This window comes from Cyclopterus lumpus, chromosome 4 (genome assembly GCF_009769545.1).
Source record: "Cyclopterus lumpus isolate fCycLum1 chromosome 4, fCycLum1.pri, whole genome shotgun sequence".
Taxonomy (NCBI): domain Eukaryota; kingdom Metazoa; phylum Chordata; class Actinopteri; order Perciformes; family Cyclopteridae; genus Cyclopterus; species Cyclopterus lumpus.
This window is the reverse complement of record NC_046969.1, coordinates 11,943,297-11,963,785: the sequence shown is the minus strand read 5'-3', so window position 1 is coordinate 11,963,785 and position 20,489 is coordinate 11,943,297. Positions and strand designations below refer to the sequence as shown.

Sequence of the window (20,489 nt, the reverse complement as noted above, 5' to 3'; positions counted from 1 at the left end):
ATGTCAAGTGTTACCCCATTTAGCCGTCCTGCAGGACAAAGGATTGTAATGAACTCTCAATTGTTGCTTGGCTGCAGTCTAAACATAAGGCATTGGGACTCAAATGAGAGGGACAATCTAGTATTTTAGTGAGAGTAAATTAGGTTTCTCTTTCTCTAGGACTCTCTCTCTCTCTTTGAGAGTTAAGAAACAATGGATGTTGTTAGCACCCACAATCAAAGTGTAAAGTGTAAGGCATACAGAATGATATTAACCGTTCATTCAATTGTCTTGTGATTTTAAAGCAAACTTTTAAAATGTCACAAGAAAAGAAGAAATGTGAATTAGGCGCATTACCAGTAATGGGGTTGGAGCGAATAAACTCAGCTACAGCGTAGTTTGTTCTGAAGTTGGGGGTAAAGACTAGGCTGCGTGTGGCTGTAATCCACCAGTAAACAGAAGAGGTTGCAAACCGGAAAAAAAAGACTCAGCTTGGCCATCTAACCATCTACGAGAGAAAAATAAAGAGATGGCCGCATGAATTTATTTCAATTGGGAAAGTTTTAACCAGCTAGTATTGACAATGTTTCATGGCGATAAGTATTTGCACGTTATGAGAATATCCAGGAAGACACAGACAGCGGAAACAGCTCACGTGACTTAAATGCTCTTCCAGTCAGAATTTATTTGGCAAAAACATTCCCATGTACAATCGAGTGCTTTTTCTGACAAATGCAAAGGCTCAGGGAGCGTAAAGGCTGTTTTATGCAAAGATTTATTGACACACGTTGACTTTGGTTGCATGTGGTATGAGACTTTGTGTGCAGGTTTCCCCCTACAGAAGGCCTGTTAAAGCACTTGAGTCAGTAAAACAAGGCCGCAGGCCACAGCAACCATGAACTAATCGTACTTGACTAATTAGAATACTAAAACTCCATGAAACGCAATTGATGGTGGCATTCCTAATTAATAAATTATATATATATATATATATATATATATATATATATATAAAAATAAAATAAAATAAATACACACACATAAATAAATACACACACACACATATATATATATACACACACATTATAATTAGGAATGCCACCATCAGTGGCTCCAGGCCAGCAGTGCATTATTGGAATAGCAACTTGCTGTTAAAGTGGAGCCAATGTGAAATCTTTCCAAAGACAGATCAAAGCTGCATACCTGAGTACCTCCATTGAGCGGATAAAATCTTGTGAAAGAGGACGAAAGCAGAACCTCAAACACTGCGATCAAATAAGCTTGACACAGGAATGCAAGATAATGAGAAAACGCTGCATTTTTATAGGGCCTTTGAATGTTTCTCCAGTTAAACAGTTAAACCATCTGTGCAGCCATCAACCAATCGATTAGGGAATCTTGTGAATAGCTGGGGACTACGGTCATTTAGTTGAGATCCAAGTACCGTGCTAATTTCATGACCAACTTCATGACAAGAATGCTCGTAAATGGCTCTGTGGCTCGGGGGTTAAGGAGTTTATGAGCTAAAAAAAGAAAGAGCCTCTGCAGTGAATCATGGTTGGCAAATGTGTACTATACATTCCTTTAATTATCACTTGAGACCTGTAGTGGGGTCACGTGCATGTGTACAGTGGATAATCTTAGGAATAGATACAGACACGTTGCTTCAGGGCGAATTCAGAAACACAATATTTCATGTATGCTGCTACTCGTACAAAGCAAGCATGTACTGTCTGACACTTAAATTTCTTCATGACAGATTTATGGGAGGGAAAAATATTTTCAAAACATGCTCAGATCATGTCCACTCTGTATTTCTGTGTTGGCCTGAGTGTATCACAAAATAAAATATTTCAGAACCAACCCATTGAATTGAGATGACAAACAACATGACTGAAGCAAACAGGCGGCGCAAACACTTAACCTCTGGACTAGGCTGGACTAGGCGCCACTTCAGGGCCTAATGCCAGCCTGCCAGCAGCCTCTGGCCCCACAAGCCCCTGCAGTCACACGGTCATGGTACACCCTGTGAGGGCCAACACTTCAGACTGACCCCTTAGAGATGTCAAAAGGATCAGAAAAAAGGTGTATGTGAAAGAACTGAGACTGATGTCAGCCACGGGTCAAAGAAAAAGGCAGAGAAAGAGAAATGGAGACACCCAGCTCCAATAAATTGAAAACTTTGATATATGCTTGCTGCCAAAAGAGGCCCACTCTCAGCCAAGTGATAGGATGTTCAGATGGGGCGCCTGCACTGTCTGCACAAACTATCCTGGATTATCTTCACATTCCTGTGCTGTGGACTCATCTGTTAGGCTTGTACTTTACTTGCAGTTGACAAGCATCAGTAGATATGTGCACACGAGAGACTAAATCACTACAAATGTCATGAGAAAATAAGACACTGTTCTTGAATGTGCCATAAAAAAAAAAGAGGTGCTTTACAAACTATTTGGTTTAATCCCTAAAATGAGAGGCGGTGAGAATAAAACCTATGGAAAGCAAGGAAACACAGAGTTACTGAGGAAGAAAAGAGAAGAATAAGGACAGCAGAAATTGTCTAAACTACTATAATGCGTGTGTATGTCAGGCAGGTGAACGTGAAGGAGCAGCAGAAAGGGAAAAAAAAAACAGCCATTAAAGAGGAACAGATCGGTGAGATGGGTCGAAGAGATAAAGACGGGAAAGGGCATAGGACAGAGGGAAAAAATGTTCCCGGGGTGGTCTCCTTCTCAGGTTTCTGAGCACCATGTGCGATCATGTCCGGCCACTGTGATACGGGTCCCTCTACAGACAGGGCGCTTTGTTCTCCTCCATGTACTCTTAGGGCAGTTACACGCGCTGATTAATAGAGGCATGCGTCGCTCCGCAGAGAGGCTTACGCCACATACGCCAGAGACAAACTAGTCGAGCCCTGAAACTTGTGTTCACACCTGGAGCTAACCTGGTACAGCAGTCTGGAAGATATGGGTCAAATGTGGGTTGGCGCATGTTCATCGTCATGGTCTGTGGGTGAAAGCGGTGCTAGGTAGTCCTACTCCAGTTAGAAAACAACGAGCGAAGCATTACATTACATTACATGTCATTTAGCTGACACTTTTATCCAAAGCGACTTACAATCATGTTACATTCATACACTGTAGACACAGCTACAGGGAACAATGCAGGGTTAAGTGTCTTGCTCAAGGACACATCGACTAGGGCGGAGATTGAACCGCCAACCCCCTGATTGAAAGACAGACCTACTAACCACGGACCCACAGTCGCGCATTAACGCAGCAGTGCTGCAATGCATTCTGCTTTCATGAAGGTCACAATGCTCAGAAGTTGTTTAAACTGTGTGGACATTTTGGAGGCTGCAGTTTGTGGTGAACAGCTTTGCATGATACACAGTGGTGTTTCTAATATTTAGTCTACCCTTGTTGATCTGAATAGATATGGGAAACACTTCACAGTAATTCAACAACACCATAACTGTAGCTGCCTATATACCCATATAATTGAATCAACAGACAAAACAAACAATGAACATTAAGACCTTCATGAAGGTTGGAACTATCGCATGACTGTTGAAGTTGACTGCAGTAGTTTTAGATACGTGTACCTAATAAACCGGCAACTGTTTACCATGAACGAGCATCCTGAGCATAACCATGTTAGTAGAACGTCTTCCCACTACCAAACCGATGCCTCTATATATTTCAGTGATTCATCTCATCATTTATTGAAAAGAGATGTCGGCAGGAGACTACACTCTTTTTGCCCTCCATCTTAATACACTTTTTTCATTTTTTTTCCCATTGAGTGGTCAAAATGCTAAACATATTCTAAGCAGAAAAATGCACTTCATCACTATGGCTATACTTTTGCTTTCTCGAAAAAGAAGATGAGCAGAAGTTTCTTTAGTTAGATCGAGCATAAGCAGAGAAATTGTTTAAAATAAATGTTGGGTGTCCCTTCCTGTTTCACCACAAGACAATATTATTAAACAATATCAAGCATGAGTCTCATTTGAGTTTTCTGTTTGGCTAGTTTACAAGTAAGTGATGTTTATAGTGACTCATTTTGTTGTTGTAGTAGTAGAAGTAGTAGTATGTAGCCATGCATATCATGTTTCAGTTGTAGTTCATTGGGGTAATCCAGGAGACCTTGAGTTCAGTACTCAGTAGAGTAATACACGCCAAAGCGTAACACAGTACAGTATAGCATTAATCTTTATGACATGAGATGATTAACTGGATGCAGGATTTGTGTTGGCTACTCAGCGGGCCAAAGGAGGCAACCTGGGAGCTGTGGTGAGGAAGGAAAACATCAGCCCACGTCTGGCTAAATAACAAAAATACATATACAGGCGCATATATGCATAGTAGACTCACGGAAAATTGACACATTTACACAGATATGCCATGCACCCTATGGCAAAGAACAGTTCATACAACATGACGCACTGAAAAACGTGTTCATGTCTAACCAGTCCACAGAGACAATGCTGTGAGTGCGTACACACACACACACACACACACACACACACACACACACACACACACACACACACACACACACACACACACACACACACACAGACAAAGGAGGACAGTTTATGAGTTGTAACCCTGACTAGTTGCAGGAAACCACACTGCCAAAGTACACGCATATTAATACATAAACCTCCTTTTCCCCTGCGCTATCATGCCAATGCAGTAACTCAGTAACACAATTTGGATCAGAAGCTGTTAAAGAAGTCCGCAGAAGCGCCTCAGAGTGGTGGAAGAAGCACTCGGATCTTTTACTTAAATTAAAGTAGCAGAAATACTACAAGTAGAGAGTCCTGCCTTGGAAATCTTACTTCAGTAGTTAAGTATCGTTATCAAAATACACTTACGAGTACTCTTTGTGGTAAATCTTCAATGTAACTAGTAACTAAAGTTGCCAATAAATGCAGTATAAATATAAGGAAACATGAAATGTAAATAGTAAAGTAGAGTTAAGTACCTCAACAAAGTGCATTCTGAGTAAATGTGCTGCACATCTAGAGAATGAAGAGGTGAACCTTCAGTGGGAGAGTGAATCAAGGACAAAGGAAGAGAGGATATTGATGTAGTAGGAAACAGACAATGGTCAGAAGATCCTGCCGAGAGAGAAATATCACTGTGACTGACCCCTTTCATAATGACCTGATGAAATCAAATCTTAGAAACAGATCGGAGATGTTTGGCGGGGTTGAAGTGAGGGTCTCTTGAGAGATCAAAGACAGGGAGGAAGAAGGACAGTGGGGGGAGAAAAGAAATGCAAAGAAAGAAAAGTTTAGAAATGTGAACCTTTTGGTTGCGCTGATGTTAGTGTTCCCTCAAACTCTCATACAGAGTTTACTAGAAACTCAAATCAACAGCAAGAGAGTGGAGAACAAACAGGCTTTCTGACATTGTTCCACAACGCACAATGCAATTATTTAGTCTGAGACTTGATTCATGCGGAAAAAGATGTGACCAAATTGTTTCCACACTGTATGAGTATGAGAGTCGCACACAAAATCAAACAATTATATGGACGTAGGACTATTCACATTCAAAGATGTTGAGCATAATATACCTTTTTACAGCAATGTATCACCACAATAACATGCCGTGCTGCGTGGTTACTCGCCACGGTTATTCGTCTCCTTTCTTGTTGATACGTCAATTTACTTAAATTGACTCAACTATACCTCACAATAAAATTCATTAAATAAAAGTGTGTTACTATCCGGTCTGAAATAAAGGCCTGGTTTACTCTTGTGTTGAGAAAGATGGAAAAAAACAAGCTTCCTACACTTCCAACTACGATAGGTTTTTTTTTTTTAAGTATCCGCCTTCATTACAGTTATATCACTTTACTTCGTTATACCTCTTCATTCGTACATGGCTGCAGCATGGCTAACAAATGCATATAGGCACATTTCACACTACGAAGAGACTTATGGTAAAATGCATCCCCAGAGGGCGGGTGGAGACATGTGAGCGAACACAACTGGCAGCAAGAGCTACTAAAAACAATCGCGTCTCTCGTACTATCCTAGGGGGGGAAAAAATACCACCTCCTGGACCGGCTGAGTAAAGAAACAAACTGGAGCCAATGCAATGCATAACTTAAAGATGCATGATTTACACAGTCAGAATACTTTTGGGGTGCATTACCTTTCACACATCAAATTCATAGAAACAGAATTAACCCTTAATGTCAGCATGACTGGCTTTGAATTCCCTGAGTAATAAGTGTCAATCTCCCTCCATCATTATGTGAAGGGTCTTTCATATACTACTCAGCACAGGAACAGCTTTCTTTTATTGGAAATGTTTAGTAAAAAGGGGCCTTTATGTACAATGAATTTAAAGTGTTTGTACTAGGACTCACATCTCAGGCATTACATTCATATTCACAAATCTAATTATGCAAAAATATATAGAGTAAATATCTCATTTACATTCATTAACACTCAAGCAAACCAAACAGAGCATCCGTGTTTCACAAACATGTCAAACTGAGCTCACGTCTGCTGAATATGCATCAGGTTTCCTCCCTGTGCCGTCTAAACATCGGAAACCTCTCCTATTCAGATTCATGAGTCGATCATTGCTGTGTGCCGAAGCTCAAGTGTGAGAGCTTTCAAGAAAGAAAGACAGCGAGCGAGCGAGCGAGCGAGAGAGAGTTCCCCAAGGACACTCACGCGTTTCTGGTATGGAAATGATGAGAGGCTTTGCTGCTGTGAGTATGAGGAAAGGGAGAGCAGCAGTGTTTCTGTTTTTTAACGACAGCTCCTCTCTTCCATTTGGCATCCCTGCTATACTGGTCAATCAAAACCCTGCTTTGGGCCCTCATTAAACTGACAATATGCATGTATTCACATTCCAAGGGTGAGTGAAATGACAGTGTTTCTATTTATATATAAAAGTAGCTATAGTGTTATTGAGTTTTATTTTCTTCTGTACTGTACAAACTGTGGATTTTTGACGTGTTACAGTTTGCTCTTTAGCCATTTTTACACAGAGACTTCACAATACTGCCATAAAGAAGAGCGCCCATTTATATTCTGTACTGTACAAACTGTGGATTTTTGACGTGTTACAGTTTGCTCTTTAGCCATTTTTACACAGAGACTTCACAATACTGCCATAAAGAAGAGCGCCCATTTATCCAGCTTTGCTTTTGTACACTGAACCAAACTATCTATCTATCTATCTATATAAATATATAAATACATAATCAAATCAACCCTATCTTAGATGCAGACAAAGGAGTGGAAACCAACTCACTCACACACACGAGTCCAGCAACATATGTGGATCCCAGATGCATACAGGGCTTTCATTACACCTGAGAAGCCAACCATGGCTATGGTTAACCCCTAACCCTAAGAGTTATTTTACACAGACCAAATAACAAACCGTAATAATGTTTCTAGAAAACGGAAGAGGGCTGGCTTTTTCACACGACCATCAACATCACCAAACAGAGCAGGTTTACAGCTGCTCTGAATCCAAAATATTCATGAATGAACTCTCTCCATTCCAAACTAAATTCACACACATTTAACTATGTGGTGTATAAGTTGTAAGATTTTTAAGTTTGTTCTACCAAGTGTGGGAAAGTCTTCAAATCTGCCCGTAGACTGCAGAGATGTTGTTGTGAACATTAGACGTTTTAATTAGTACGTTATAATGTTTAAAAAAAGGGGACAACACATCGACACTGGCAGTAAACAGAGATATCCTAAGAAGATGTTACGTGTCTACATGTAAATGTGGAACTTCACTTGAAAAAATAATATATATAATTTTCTGGAATATTTCACTGTAACATTTATTCACAGAGGACTGAATGAGTCGACGGGGCTTGTCTCCTGTTCAGCTGCCAAGAGATCCCAGCAGCAACCCCAGCTGGCTGACGGTGCCAACACCAGGACTAGACAGTCTCAGAAAAGCTGGCATGGCACCAGGCAGCCAACCCTGGCAGTGAGCATGCCTTCTGGGAAAAAAGAAGAAAGAGATGTGTCTGAGAGAAAGAAGTTTGGAAGGATAGGAGAGGACCGGATAAGACACGTTTCTTGTAGAAAGAGTTAACTGGGCTTCTGCTGGAGAAAGACACACACAAATGTCTAAATAGTCGAGGAGACCTTCTTGCTGAATATTAGACCTCTCAGCTGGACCACCAGTGCTGATTTCCGTGGGCAATGGCTACACAAACACATACACAGACTGACAGTGGAGCTTCAGGGTAAAACTGACGCTGCTGCCGGAAACACAATTTCCTTGGTGCTGAAAACTTGATATTAAATGGATGTGGGACAGAAGCAGCACCATCTTTTCGGACAGCACCAACAATTGTTTGAACCAACCAGGTAATAAACACAGAGACCATACAGTCCCATCTGCCTATTTAACTAGCCAATCCTTTTCTGTAACATAGCAGTGGGATCACGATGAAGAGAACCTGCACACACACAGACCGAAACAGCCAGAGAGAAAAATAATGAGAATACTGAGGGCAACATGTAAAACACGCTGCATGATTATTTCAAGATGGTCCCTATGCAACAAGAGCAGTATGTTTTTATGAGACTGGGACCCGTCCTGAGGCATTATGGTTATCATTAGGGCACGGAGCTGGTTTAAAAACCTACGGACTCTGTTACCCAGTTTCACCGAGATGAGATCACTAATCTGCTGGGCTGACTTTCCAATGAGGAGGAAAAGCCCATTGTGATGCCGAGAGCTGAATTGCTGCAGTCTTACACACGTGACGTCGGGGCAGTGTTAGAGTGGCGGGATGTTGGTCAATGGTGTGTCCAGACGTTTGGACTGGGTGGCCATAGTTGTTTGCTGCTATACGAATGCTCTGAACCCAGTACAATCCACAATAAAACAACACAATCCAAGCTAAGGTCCTGGGCAGGTAGCCCATTGTAGTTTAGGACAATGGGCAAGGCCACTCGCCGAGCACACCCCCGATTTCTTGAACTCTGCATTGCAATAACTCTCAAAATCATACCGGGCACTGGAATAAACGGTGATTGAATGCAAACACGTTCGTCATCATACGCAGGAAACCCGGGGTGATAATGGCCTGCCAGCAGGGGAAAACGTGTTAAACACCGAAGCCTCTCTTGATGCTCATCTTGCATTACTTGAGCTAGTCCAGATCAAATAAGCAACTCGTGTGGCAGAAACATTACTGAGCTCAGAGACACTGATAGCCAAACACAGCTGCAGCCGCTCCATACATGCAGAGTCTGTTTATGTGAGAAATGTGTATATATAGTTAGAGATATAGAGATGGAGATGGTGTAAGAGTGTGACTTGAGGTGTTTACATGTGTTTGGAACACTAAAAGTGTCTGAAGACATCTACCCATTTTTTTCCTCTCACACTTTCCACCCCGACACTCCTGTCGGCCTCCCAATTAGCAAGCTGTATCACATTTATCCCTCTTGCCATTTCCTCTGCGAGAATGAAAAGGCGCTGCATCTCTTTTCATCTTCCTGAGCCAGCCTCGTCTTACAGAGACACAGAGGCAGATCGTCCAAAGTCCAACTCATTAGATCAGGTCACTTCCTGACTTATCTTCAAAGGCTGTTAAACCAGCAGAAGACAAAAAGGCACAGGACAGTTTCACATACCACCACCGGCAGACACAATTACACCGAGAGATGGGGACAGAAGATGAGGATGGTGAAGATTGACAAAATGCAGTCTGCACTACAGTTCCTAGTTTCTATTTTTCTTCTGACTGATGAAACCTCAGGGCACAACAGGAATCCAACAGAAAGGATAATGATGGTGTATTAATCCATCTTCCAATAATATTGTATCATACGGTTATTTAAGTTAACGGATGTGAACCGAGGGTACGTAAATGGTCATGTGATATGCAATTTTAGGCGTGTTAGTGTTGGAGATTATTTCTAAAAACGGTGCTAGAAACCTCAAATGTACAGAGATCATTTTAAAACAAAAATGCATTTGTGTTGATGCAGTGCAATGTACTTATGTTCTTCTGGCTGTATAGGACTAATGTGAGCTACATATGTTGCTTGTCTATCTAACAAATACACCAACTCCACATCCGTGTTCAAAGCTCCCTCTGCTTTTAATTTGAAGCAACAAACTAACAAACAACTTGAAATCTCAGCATCAATTGAACTGACAAACAGTGGCTAGGTTGTGTTAATCATTAGACTGCACCTTTAACCGGCTGTTGTCATTAGGTTCATGAAGGGCTGTGAGGAGAGAAGTTAGACCAAATGAGCTGACCTCGACAACCTTGTGACCCCTGAGTCGGCATGCAATTCCTCACAATCAGAGACAAAGATGCAACAGTGCCTGTTTTGTGTGTCTGTATATAACATCACAATACGAGCGACCTGCCATTTCTTCTCTCCCAGTCTTCCCGTACACTCTTAACAGCCTTCTGCCTCAAGGAAGAACCCCAAAGCATAACAATATATTCAGAGTCAGATATTCACCCCTGAAAATGCACCTATCCAAATACAAAATACTGCAAACAGGCATAAAAAACGTGGATGGAAATTTGAGACACTTTTGGGAAACAGTGCTTCTCAACAACTGTGAAGTTTGGGTTTACCGCCAGTATGCAACACCGAGCCCTGAGAGAGAGAAGCATAAACAGAGAAAGAAAAAAAAATGAGGCATGAAAAGCAGTCTGATCTGCTTCTCCACAGCATGAGCTCCAACTTTCTCCTCATCGAGAATGCAAAGCCCCTTCTCCAGAAGAGAGAGAGAGCGAGTGTGTGTGCGCGTGTGTGTGTGTGTGTGTGTGTGTGTGTGTGTGTGTGTGTGTGTGTGTGTGTGTGTGTGTGTGTGTGTGGTGGGGTGGGGGCCTTACAAATGCATGTTGTCTAAGGGAGGGAACTGGTCCCTCTACTATGTTTGGCCTTCCAGTCTGGTATTTTGCTCGATGCCCCCTTGCCTTCCCCACAAGACGCCGCCCCTTTCCTTTCCCTTCTTTCGCTCTTTCAGGGAGAGTTCATTTTGAGCGTTACCCATTGTGGAGGGTGAAGGGACTGACTTGCTCAGGGGTGGCCTTGGGTCCCTTGGCTCACACTGCCAGGTCAGCCCTGTTGGAGCTAACTAAGTAACACTGGCAGGAATCTGGACAAAACACAAAGCCTGGATCACCAATAAAGATCCTTTTCACTCTTTTCTTTGAGTGCATTTGTTATCACTCTATCTCTGTGTGTGTGTGTGTGTGTGTGTGTGTGTGTGTGTGTGTGTGTGTGTGTGTGTGTGTGTGTGTAAAGACAACGCTGAGGAGGTGATAGTGAATGGGAGAGAGCGCGAGAGAAGGAGGGGGGAATCATTAAAAAAGGGAGAATGAGCTGATTAGATCGCCAGTTAATTAGTTCTCCTCTTTAATAAGCAAAGGACAGAGTTACTTTCACTGAAAACCTGGAGGGTTGGTGCACAGGGCTTATTTCAATACATAGAATATTAGAGTTGAAAGGATTAGTTGATTAATCAGCAGACAGAAAATTAATCTATAACTGTTTTGATAAGCGATTAATCGTTTTAACTTTTTTTTTAACTTGTGGTACTGAAATGACAAATATTGGTGATGACGATTTGATCCGTCATCAAGGTAATATCTGTAATAATACTGTAACTTCTGATTAATCAATAACAATCATTAGTTGCATGTCTACAGAAGAAATGGAGAGGGAGCAACTTTTATCATAAATAAATTGTGGGAATCAAAAACTTGCCTTTGTGGCCTGAGAGTAAACTTACCAGCAAGTACCAATTATGAAACATTACTGTGGTTGCAACAAACTATTATTTTCTCAATTAATTAATAATTTACACATTTAATGGACTAATCAATTCAGCTCTTAAGTGTGTGTGGATCTACAGCTCTACACTTTTGGCTATACATGATAATGATGCAACACACAGAGACGCAGGTATACCTGCATGGCATCCTGACATTCATCTCAGGCTAAACTTAAGGACAGGATGTTTAATCTGAACATGTTTAACTACAATGCACTTTGATAGCAATCACGGAAATGTGCAGTCTAGATTCTGCTCAGCATTGTAGGAGGTCAAAACAAAAAAAGGAAAGTCAGGAAAGATTTAGAGTAAGCGAAGGCAGAAACAACATAGGCAACAATATAAGGCTGAAAATCACTGCAAAACCCATTTTAGTCAAGGCCAAACACACAGAGACAGAGAGAGAGAGAGAGAGAGAGAGAGAGAGAGAGAGAGAGAGAGAGAGAGAGAGAGAGAGAGAGAGACCTTCTTCAACAGAGAAATGTGGGAAACAGATCAAAAAGCGGTCAGATAAAGGATCTGGCCACGACAGTAGAGACAGATTTAAACCACAACAGCTGGTGCAGAAGGGGAAGAACATCAGTGTTATTCTCCGTCTCGACCGCAGTCCAGCGGGAGCCAAGAGACAGTGCACTAGGCTGTACTTACACAGGGAAAAAATGAAAGGGATTTTTGATTGAAACGAATGGGGGCCATCTTGTTAAAAGATCTGGAGAAAGAAAACACATGAAAATGTTTTTCTCCTCATATCTTCCAGCAGCCTTCTAGCACAGTCACATTAGATAATGGAAGTGGGCTGCAGGTAGATTCAAATGAAGATGAAGCCAAACACGAGGACTGTTCAGGTCTCTACGGAGGTCAAAACAGCTTTTTTAACGATATCAGTGAGATATTCCAACCGAAATAATAGCAGATTTGTGGAACATCAGAGAGAAGTAGACTAGAAGCAGAGTATATGGATTTGAGAGCTAAATGACCAGTACAATTTGTTGGTGGACTATTGTGAATAAAGAGGCCATTGAAATAGAGGGAAAAGCTCACCAGTCCGAATGCAAGCGTCAGACATGTGACGTCACGTGACAGACAAACATATTGGAGGAACAACAATGTTAGGGCTTGTTTTAAAAAGGTAATCTCTCTATAGCTTTCATTATCTAATTTAAAACAAAATGTTCCCCCTTTTCCATTAGTTTAAACCATGCCAGGATATTGCTCGCACATTACATGGGATTGGGCAGTGGCTGTTTTCGGGGGGGCCTTAGCAAAAAACAATCCGATTTTTTAGGACTTCATTTGGAACACTTGCACCACATACAAGACTGCCATTGTTATACAAATAAAAGACATACAGCCATGGACTGTGTAGTTCGTTAATAGCCTGACGTTGGCATTTTATTTCTGCTGATTTTTGTGCTTAAAAAAAGTCATTAAAGTGGTGTTCATTTGTGAAAATTATCTTGCTGAACAAAACATGTTAGTATCATATACTTGTGTTTGCCACAGAGCTTATTTTCTGCATTAATCCAAAATATGGAAAAAATGAAAAATCACATTGGATTCATGTTGATGGAACCAGTGTGATGCTTACTTCAGGGGTTGGCCAAAAAAAGTATGTCATCCCTGCAGCACAATATAGAATATGCAGTTGCATTTCTGAAATCCAGATGTGACATGGTTTCCATGCAAGAGCAGCATTTAATTCCCAGTCTTGTCAAACAAGTCTGGGAACCTCACCGTGTCTGATGTGTGTTCAGTTGGGGGTTAGAGATATTGTGGAGCAGTTGGATATGAGGGGCGCCCGAGCCTCTCAATGACTGGACTCAGGCCAAAACATATAACGGCTCCACATTTAATGAAAACGTGGCCTTTTGCTCGGTTCTCCCCTGCATTGTGACGGGATGATAAAAGGTAACAGCCGACAGAACTGGGACGTTTCCCCGGTTTCGGACAGGCTAAGAATGTTGAAGACTGATACCAAAAGTCATTCAAGTTTAAAAACATAGCAGATGTGGCTATGGGACTTTGCAGCTGTTCGCAAAGCTGGTTCTCCATGAAAAACGGACTCAAGAAACACAATTCTTCATTTCAATTTAACTTTTGAATTATAGAAAGGTTTTGCTTGGAAAGGAGGTAATGTATACCCTGCAGGTTATAAAATCAGTTACCATATATATTTTCAATTCAGCTTGGATGAAAAGTTTGAAGTATTCATTATCGGCAGCAGCCAAGAACCCAATAACAGAGTCAAAGCAAGTAAGTGCAAAAAAAGAAAAGAAAAAGATGCTCCCTGCAATAATAGTTTGGAAAAGGCACCAGTTAAAATGTAGAAAGGAAAGAGGTGCAGATAGTTCAGCACAGCCTTGAATGGCTCATAAACCGCTGAGGCACTTCATGATTTATGGTTGGAAAAAAAGGAGGAGTTGTGCCTTCGCAATGGCAATGCAAGGCTGACTAATGCAAAGCTGCTGGAGCTCAGACGACCTGCATATTTCACAAAGGAAGGGAGAGGAAACAGAAGCATTAAGCTAGCCCTACAACTTTGAAAACCGCATAGATATTTAATGTGGGGAGACAATATGAGAGGGTGGTGGTTAAAGAAGAAACCACCACCCTCACCATGCTTGTCTTCGACGTGAAAATATGAACAGAAGGTGAATAGATATATAGGAACCCTCCAGTACATGCGTATGGAAATGTCTAGGATTTCCACCCACACATTCCACTTTTCTTGAATGCACCTGAACCACATATTTTATTTGGTTCACTCTCTGCATCATAGTTTTCAGACGTTTTTCAACAAAGGGGCTCTAAACAAACTGTACGCTTGCAACAAACAATAAAAAGAGACAAAGTTAGCAACTAGCTAGCCAACAGTCATAATATATACATTTTTGTATATTATTTCCATGACAATGGACGCCCTTCTGGAGGTTTTACTTGTAGTAATGTGAGCAAATTGCTAAAAGAATTCCTAACATCTCCCTATTTATCAGCACGAGTATTAACCCAACATAGCAGGAGCCACCTTTGCGAACATTGAAGCAAAACATCCATGTAGAATGATACAAAACTTGGATTGAATAGTTAGTGGTAATAGAATGGACACCAGGGTCGTTTAGTTCAGTAACCTACAACAATAACATGCTAGTTGACAAGAGAACTTCTCCGTCCTCAACCCAAAGTGGTTTGCCACCATAGACCGTACACAAGAAGTGGACGTAGTCATCGTGACGTCACCCATTGGTTTGTGGACTGCTGCTTTTAAGCCTCGAGTTTGGCGATTTGGCCGCAAATCACAGTAAGCCTGTTCAAATGCATACTCCGTTTTATGGTCTATTTGACTCTAAATTGGCCAACAATTACAAAATGTACATCATGCAGTGTTGAAGAAGACTTGAAACTAGTGATTGAGACCATAAACTCATGTTTAGTACTGAGGTACTAAATCTAGTGAGAAGTAGAGTCATTTTCTCATACACTTCTATACAATCAGACTTCTTTTTGCAACCGAAGGAGTCGCCCCCTGTTGGCTAGTAGAGAGAAAGCAGGTGGAAGACGCACTGCATTGGCTTCGTTTGTTGTAACAGGAAGTTGCCACCCGTTTTCAACATTGGACTAACTGACAAGGAGTAGTTGGTTATGTAACCTCTGTGCCTTGAGGTCTGGGCAACAAAATGAGCCCCATTATATCCTAAGACAAGTGCACGAATGTGCTTAGAGATGCATCCGACACCTATGTGTTCATTTCTCCTTTGGATGAAGGAAAATGTTATATTGAATAATATTCTACGAAATAAGAGCATATGTATAACTTTATATTCAAATGTACACAAGTTCAACATCAATACAGCGTGCATGGAGTGCTATAGCATGTCAGGCTGAAAGTAGAGCAGTTCACACATAAACTTAAAACGTGAAAAGAGCATGAATGAGAGCGTAATGTTGGAACATGTAGCAGAGGGCCTGTGAGGCTCGTGGTAACCTTGACTTTTGGAGGATACAGCTGTGCAGGCAATGCAGTAAGAAGCGAGAAGGCTTTGAAGCTGTGCTACAAAGAAGCTTGCAGGAATTCTGATGTCCTGCTGTATATCCTCTAACCCTCCCTCCTCCTCTCCGTCTGCCTCCTAGACTCTGCAAGTGATTCATTATAAAATGAGGCAAAGAGAATAAACGCAACACACACATGTCGAGAGACAGACAAAAGGCAAAGCAGCGGAATGGGATTAAAATAAAAAAGGCAGACATTTAGACATGTTAAAATAAGCCCAATCAAAAATCTAGTCCAAGCATAAGCAGCAGCAATTTGGATTCTGCGATTGCCACTCGACTGGTGTTGCCTTTGGACCAAACCCAACCCATAAAAATCAGAGCCTCCTGACAGGGCCAGCGCTGCCCCTGCACAAACCCCCATTCCCTTTAAATTACTATCAATATTCAATTAGGGGGCCAGGGATGCTGGACGAGCCAGCCTCAATAACAAGCCACACTTCTGAGGATTAAGGCACTTAAAACTAGCACAGTGAAATTTCCTTTGTAAACAATCAGCCGCCAGGGCGTAAATACCCTCTCGGTCAAAAGCAAGGGAGCTGGACTTGTCACACGGCGATGAGTGATCCCTTTTTGGCTCCAGCATTAGCAACAATCTATGAATGGCATGTCAGTTTGTGTTCAACAGTGATCAAGCGCGTGTGGCTGTGGTCCTGGCAGCACCAGGCCCAATAGTTTAATAACATGCAAAAGGGGATTCAATTGAATATTTAGTCCAAGTCAAAATTAGCCCTCCAAAGAAATGACATGAAATGCTCAATATATATCAGAGAAGATTGTCTCTTCTCACAAGGAACAAGTTGCACGGCAGAACTCATTCAGATATATGAAAGCAATTAATCATGTGGAAGAATATTCTTAACTGTTCATTAAAATAACAGGTATCCAATAGAAGATTGGCTTCTAGCCCCCAACCCATTAATTGAGTCAACGTCAGGCCAATAACCAATATTAGTATCGGTGCATCTCTAATAAATAACACATGAAGTACAATGATAATGAAATATGTATAATTATGGAGATTTAATGCAAAACACTAAAACGATACTGGAGGTCACGCTAATGAAGACAAATGTCTGGGGAAAGGGAAATACATCTCAAATACCGATACTGTGTAACCTAATGATGAAATAATCAATACTATTATAGATAGATTTATCGCTGACAAGAATAGCAGTAAGTTGCAGCCCCAATGCATTCTTTACAGTTTGTAGTCGCAATAAATAGAAATCAACTGAATTAATAAAAACAATTCAATGAACTACTAGATTGTAGCAGAATTACATGAAAATAAATCAAATTAAATGCATAAATAAAAGATCATGAAAACAAGAGAGTCAACACCCTTTTGTCCCGTGATGATTGAATAACTGACAGATTGAACAAGGTTAACTCAGATGCACCGACACGGACTGCCTCAAATTACACATCTGCCAGAGAATGAGGGGTGGAGCGGACAGAGGTACAGTTACGTTTTAAGCAGAGAGGCCTCGCTCGATAACAAAACCATCACATCTTCTCCAAACTAATGCTGCCTGAACTTTTGCGTGTTGGTCTTTGTGCCCAAAAGTTGCTTTCAAGAGATAATATATACAGCCGTGACTCTAGAAATCTGAATTTGCATTTAAGTCAATGGTGCCTTTTTGGATACAAACTCAAATGGAAAATGGGGAAATCACTGCCTCCTTCACTGCATCGGGAAAAACGCAAACAAAGTGCCAAAGAGACAGACGGATATATTGAACTTGAGTTCAATGGACACACCTGCAGACAGCGAGTCAGGCCCCATCTGAGCAGGTGTCCACATAGACAGTATAGCCGTCAGATTCCTGCAGCAGTTTTGACGGGCAGATGTGGACTGTTATTACTGGATGCACATCTCCTACATTTGTGGAAAACTGCCCTAACAAATCCATGAAAAGAAAAACCTGCGTTAGCTTCACGCCAAGTTAGATTTCCCCAACTTGTACAACAACATGGCCGTCTCAAAGCTATTTCTCACGATACAGGGGGGGAAGATGCCAAAATGCATATTTTTTCATAAATAGTCAGAAGGGGCTATAAGAAATCTGAATAGAGTCTTTAAAAACAGGAGAGAAAACTATTTTGCATTAATTGCATCTTTGGAGCCAATGGAACTATTTTACTTTGACATAAGAAATAAAGATTAACGGCTGATTAATTTGACTGTGAGCACCAGCGAGAGCAGAAGACAACAATAATACAGAGCAGAAGAGACGAACGACAGAGAAAATGATGGAAAGAACGGGAATTGAGAAACGAACTGGAGCTTGGAGAAGGATGAGCGGTGACAAAGGCGGATGCAGGGGGATCAGAGGAAGCCCTCAAAGCAGACTCCCAGAGCCGGGATGAAGGAAGCTCCGTGTGGAAGCAGACAAGATGAAACACCATTTGGGGGCCGGGCCCCCCCGCTGCCTCGTCTCTGTGTTCAGGGCCGGTGAGCTCCGCTGCCTCTGAAGTGCTAAACACCCCCCTCACACCCTGCAGCAGCGGGCCCTGCACCCTGCACCTCCTGCCATTTGATGACTCAACGCAGGTCTGCAGGCACGGACATGATGAAGTAGTGTTTTCGTTGTGATTGCATAGTATGTCTAAAATAAATCAGGGCTGCAGCAAACAGTTATTTTCATTAGCGATTCATCTGCTGATAATCCTCTTGGTTGATTGTTAAGTCTATATGACATGCCAGAAAATTGTGAAAACTGTATATTGTTTTACCATTGAAATAGAAGAACTTTTCCGAACAGTTGTCAATTAATTTTCTGTAAAAAAACAATGTGTTTTTATCCGGGTTATGTGCTAACAAAGTCTGATTTATTGTTTTCATTTACATCTGATTTATTGTTTTCTTTTACATATGAGCTTAAAAAAACCCTGATTTTCTGACCGGGTCTGTGGGCTGCAGCGCCCCCCCACAAAAAAAAAAAATCCAGGAGGACTACATAGCAGAGATTCCCAGACACACTTGAAGGCATGTTGAATAATAACCAGCTTGTGTATCTGCATATTTGCATCTGTACATCTTTACAGGGACAATGTTGTTGGATGAGAGCCAATCCACAATGAAACCTTGCTTCATGGATGCATATTCGTATGCACCTTTTCGGCAGACACGTGCAAGCACACACAAAAACACACACACACACACTTATTTCTTTAAGCAAGTTATGGAATAATAAAACTGAAACACAGGCAACCAGAACATCAAACCTCCAGCGAGCTCATGTCCCAGATAAAAAAAAGCGTCCCGTCTTCAAAGCGCCTGTTGTGGCACTGGCACCAAAAGAGCTGATTGTTTCGTAACACTACAACATTTCAGTCAACAAAAGTTTCGCTCTGCACATATTACGATATTGTGATGTTTTGTGCTCGTGCGTGCCGGGTCGGGTGCTTCAAATCCGCGAAGTGTCCCCGAACAGATCTCATCGTAGTAACGTTACACAGACACGAGAGTAAAACAAACATGTGTGCTCCACGTTTACCTGCATAGTTAGGACTCCCAGCTCATGGGATGACAGCGTCTTCATCTGGTCGGCCAGTACTTGCGCTTCCTCCAGGATGGAAAACTCCGTCTCGGCTCCGCAATATCCACATGAAAGAGCCGAGCAGATGAGAGCGAAGCTCCAAGAAAAAGCCATCAATCCCCCGTGAAACCGAAGGTGTTTATCCCAGAAAGCAGCGCGCGTTTTCGGCGACAAACCCAGAGGTTTCTCCCCCGTCCGCCTCGCCATGATGGCTGTGAGTCCGCAGACTTTGGAGAAACGCGGAGTCTGAGCTGGTGGCGGAAGAAAAAACTTCAAGGGAAACTACTTTTTACAACTTCGCCGCGTAGAGGACGTGTGCCCTTTCTCTCCGGTTCAAGTCTCCGAAATCTCCAGCAACGGTAACCATTGCAGCTCCTTGAAATCCCTCAAGAGAAGAAAGTAGATCCATGCGTGAAAGGAGACATAGGTTTCCTTTCCTTTCCTTTTCTTTCTTTTTTTTTTACCGTCGTCGGTGTTCTTTCTTTGGGCAGTCGCTCCAACTCCTGGAAGTCTGGCAAAGTGTGTGTGAGCCGGAGATTCTCCACAATGGGGGTGAAAGTGGGAGGCGTGGAAACACAAGAGTCCTAGCGGCGCCTGGATCCGTGGATCAATGGATCAGGGCTTCGTGGTGCCTTCAGCTGCTGCTGGGGAAAAAAAAACACCAGTGAAAAAGAAAACGTCCGGCGTCGAATGATCCTCAAAATAAGTCAACCTTCAAACTATTTTTGACCGGGCAACAAAAAGAAAGGTGTGTGTCAATATAAAAATATGTTCACATTTCAATCAGAGTGTTCCCAATCACGGAGGTCAACATGCAGCGCCAAAGCCTTTCACACTGCCAGGAATATCTTGATTATTTACTTAATTCCTGGCTTAAAAGTAGTAAGTAAAATGTTACTATCCTGGGACCTTTGTGTCCAATAAGGAACAACCTCTACAAAATAGCCTTGCATGGGGAAAAGGGGTCAAACCTTGTCTGCAATTAGCCAATAAAATACCTTCCATGCCGGTTGCTAATAAAATGCCTTCCATGCAGATTGTTAAAAAACCAACATATTCTTGTTATTTTGTGTGACTTTTATAAGGTTTCTTTCCT

The 20,489-nt window shown here is 41.8% G+C and overlaps 1 protein-coding gene across 1 annotated transcript in view; it reads right to left on the bottom strand.

The window, feature by feature from the left end:
* cachd1 (cache domain containing 1) overlaps nt 1-19,600 on the bottom strand; it is a 70,280-nt gene extending 50,680 nt beyond the window's left edge. The window contains exon 1 of the mRNA XM_034531774.1: nt 19,352-19,600. Coding sequence (XP_034387665.1) covers nt 19,352-19,600 — 249 coding nt within the window. The remainder of the gene's footprint in view (nt 1-19,351) is intronic.
* Between the last annotated feature and the right edge of the window lie 889 nt (nt 19,601-20,489).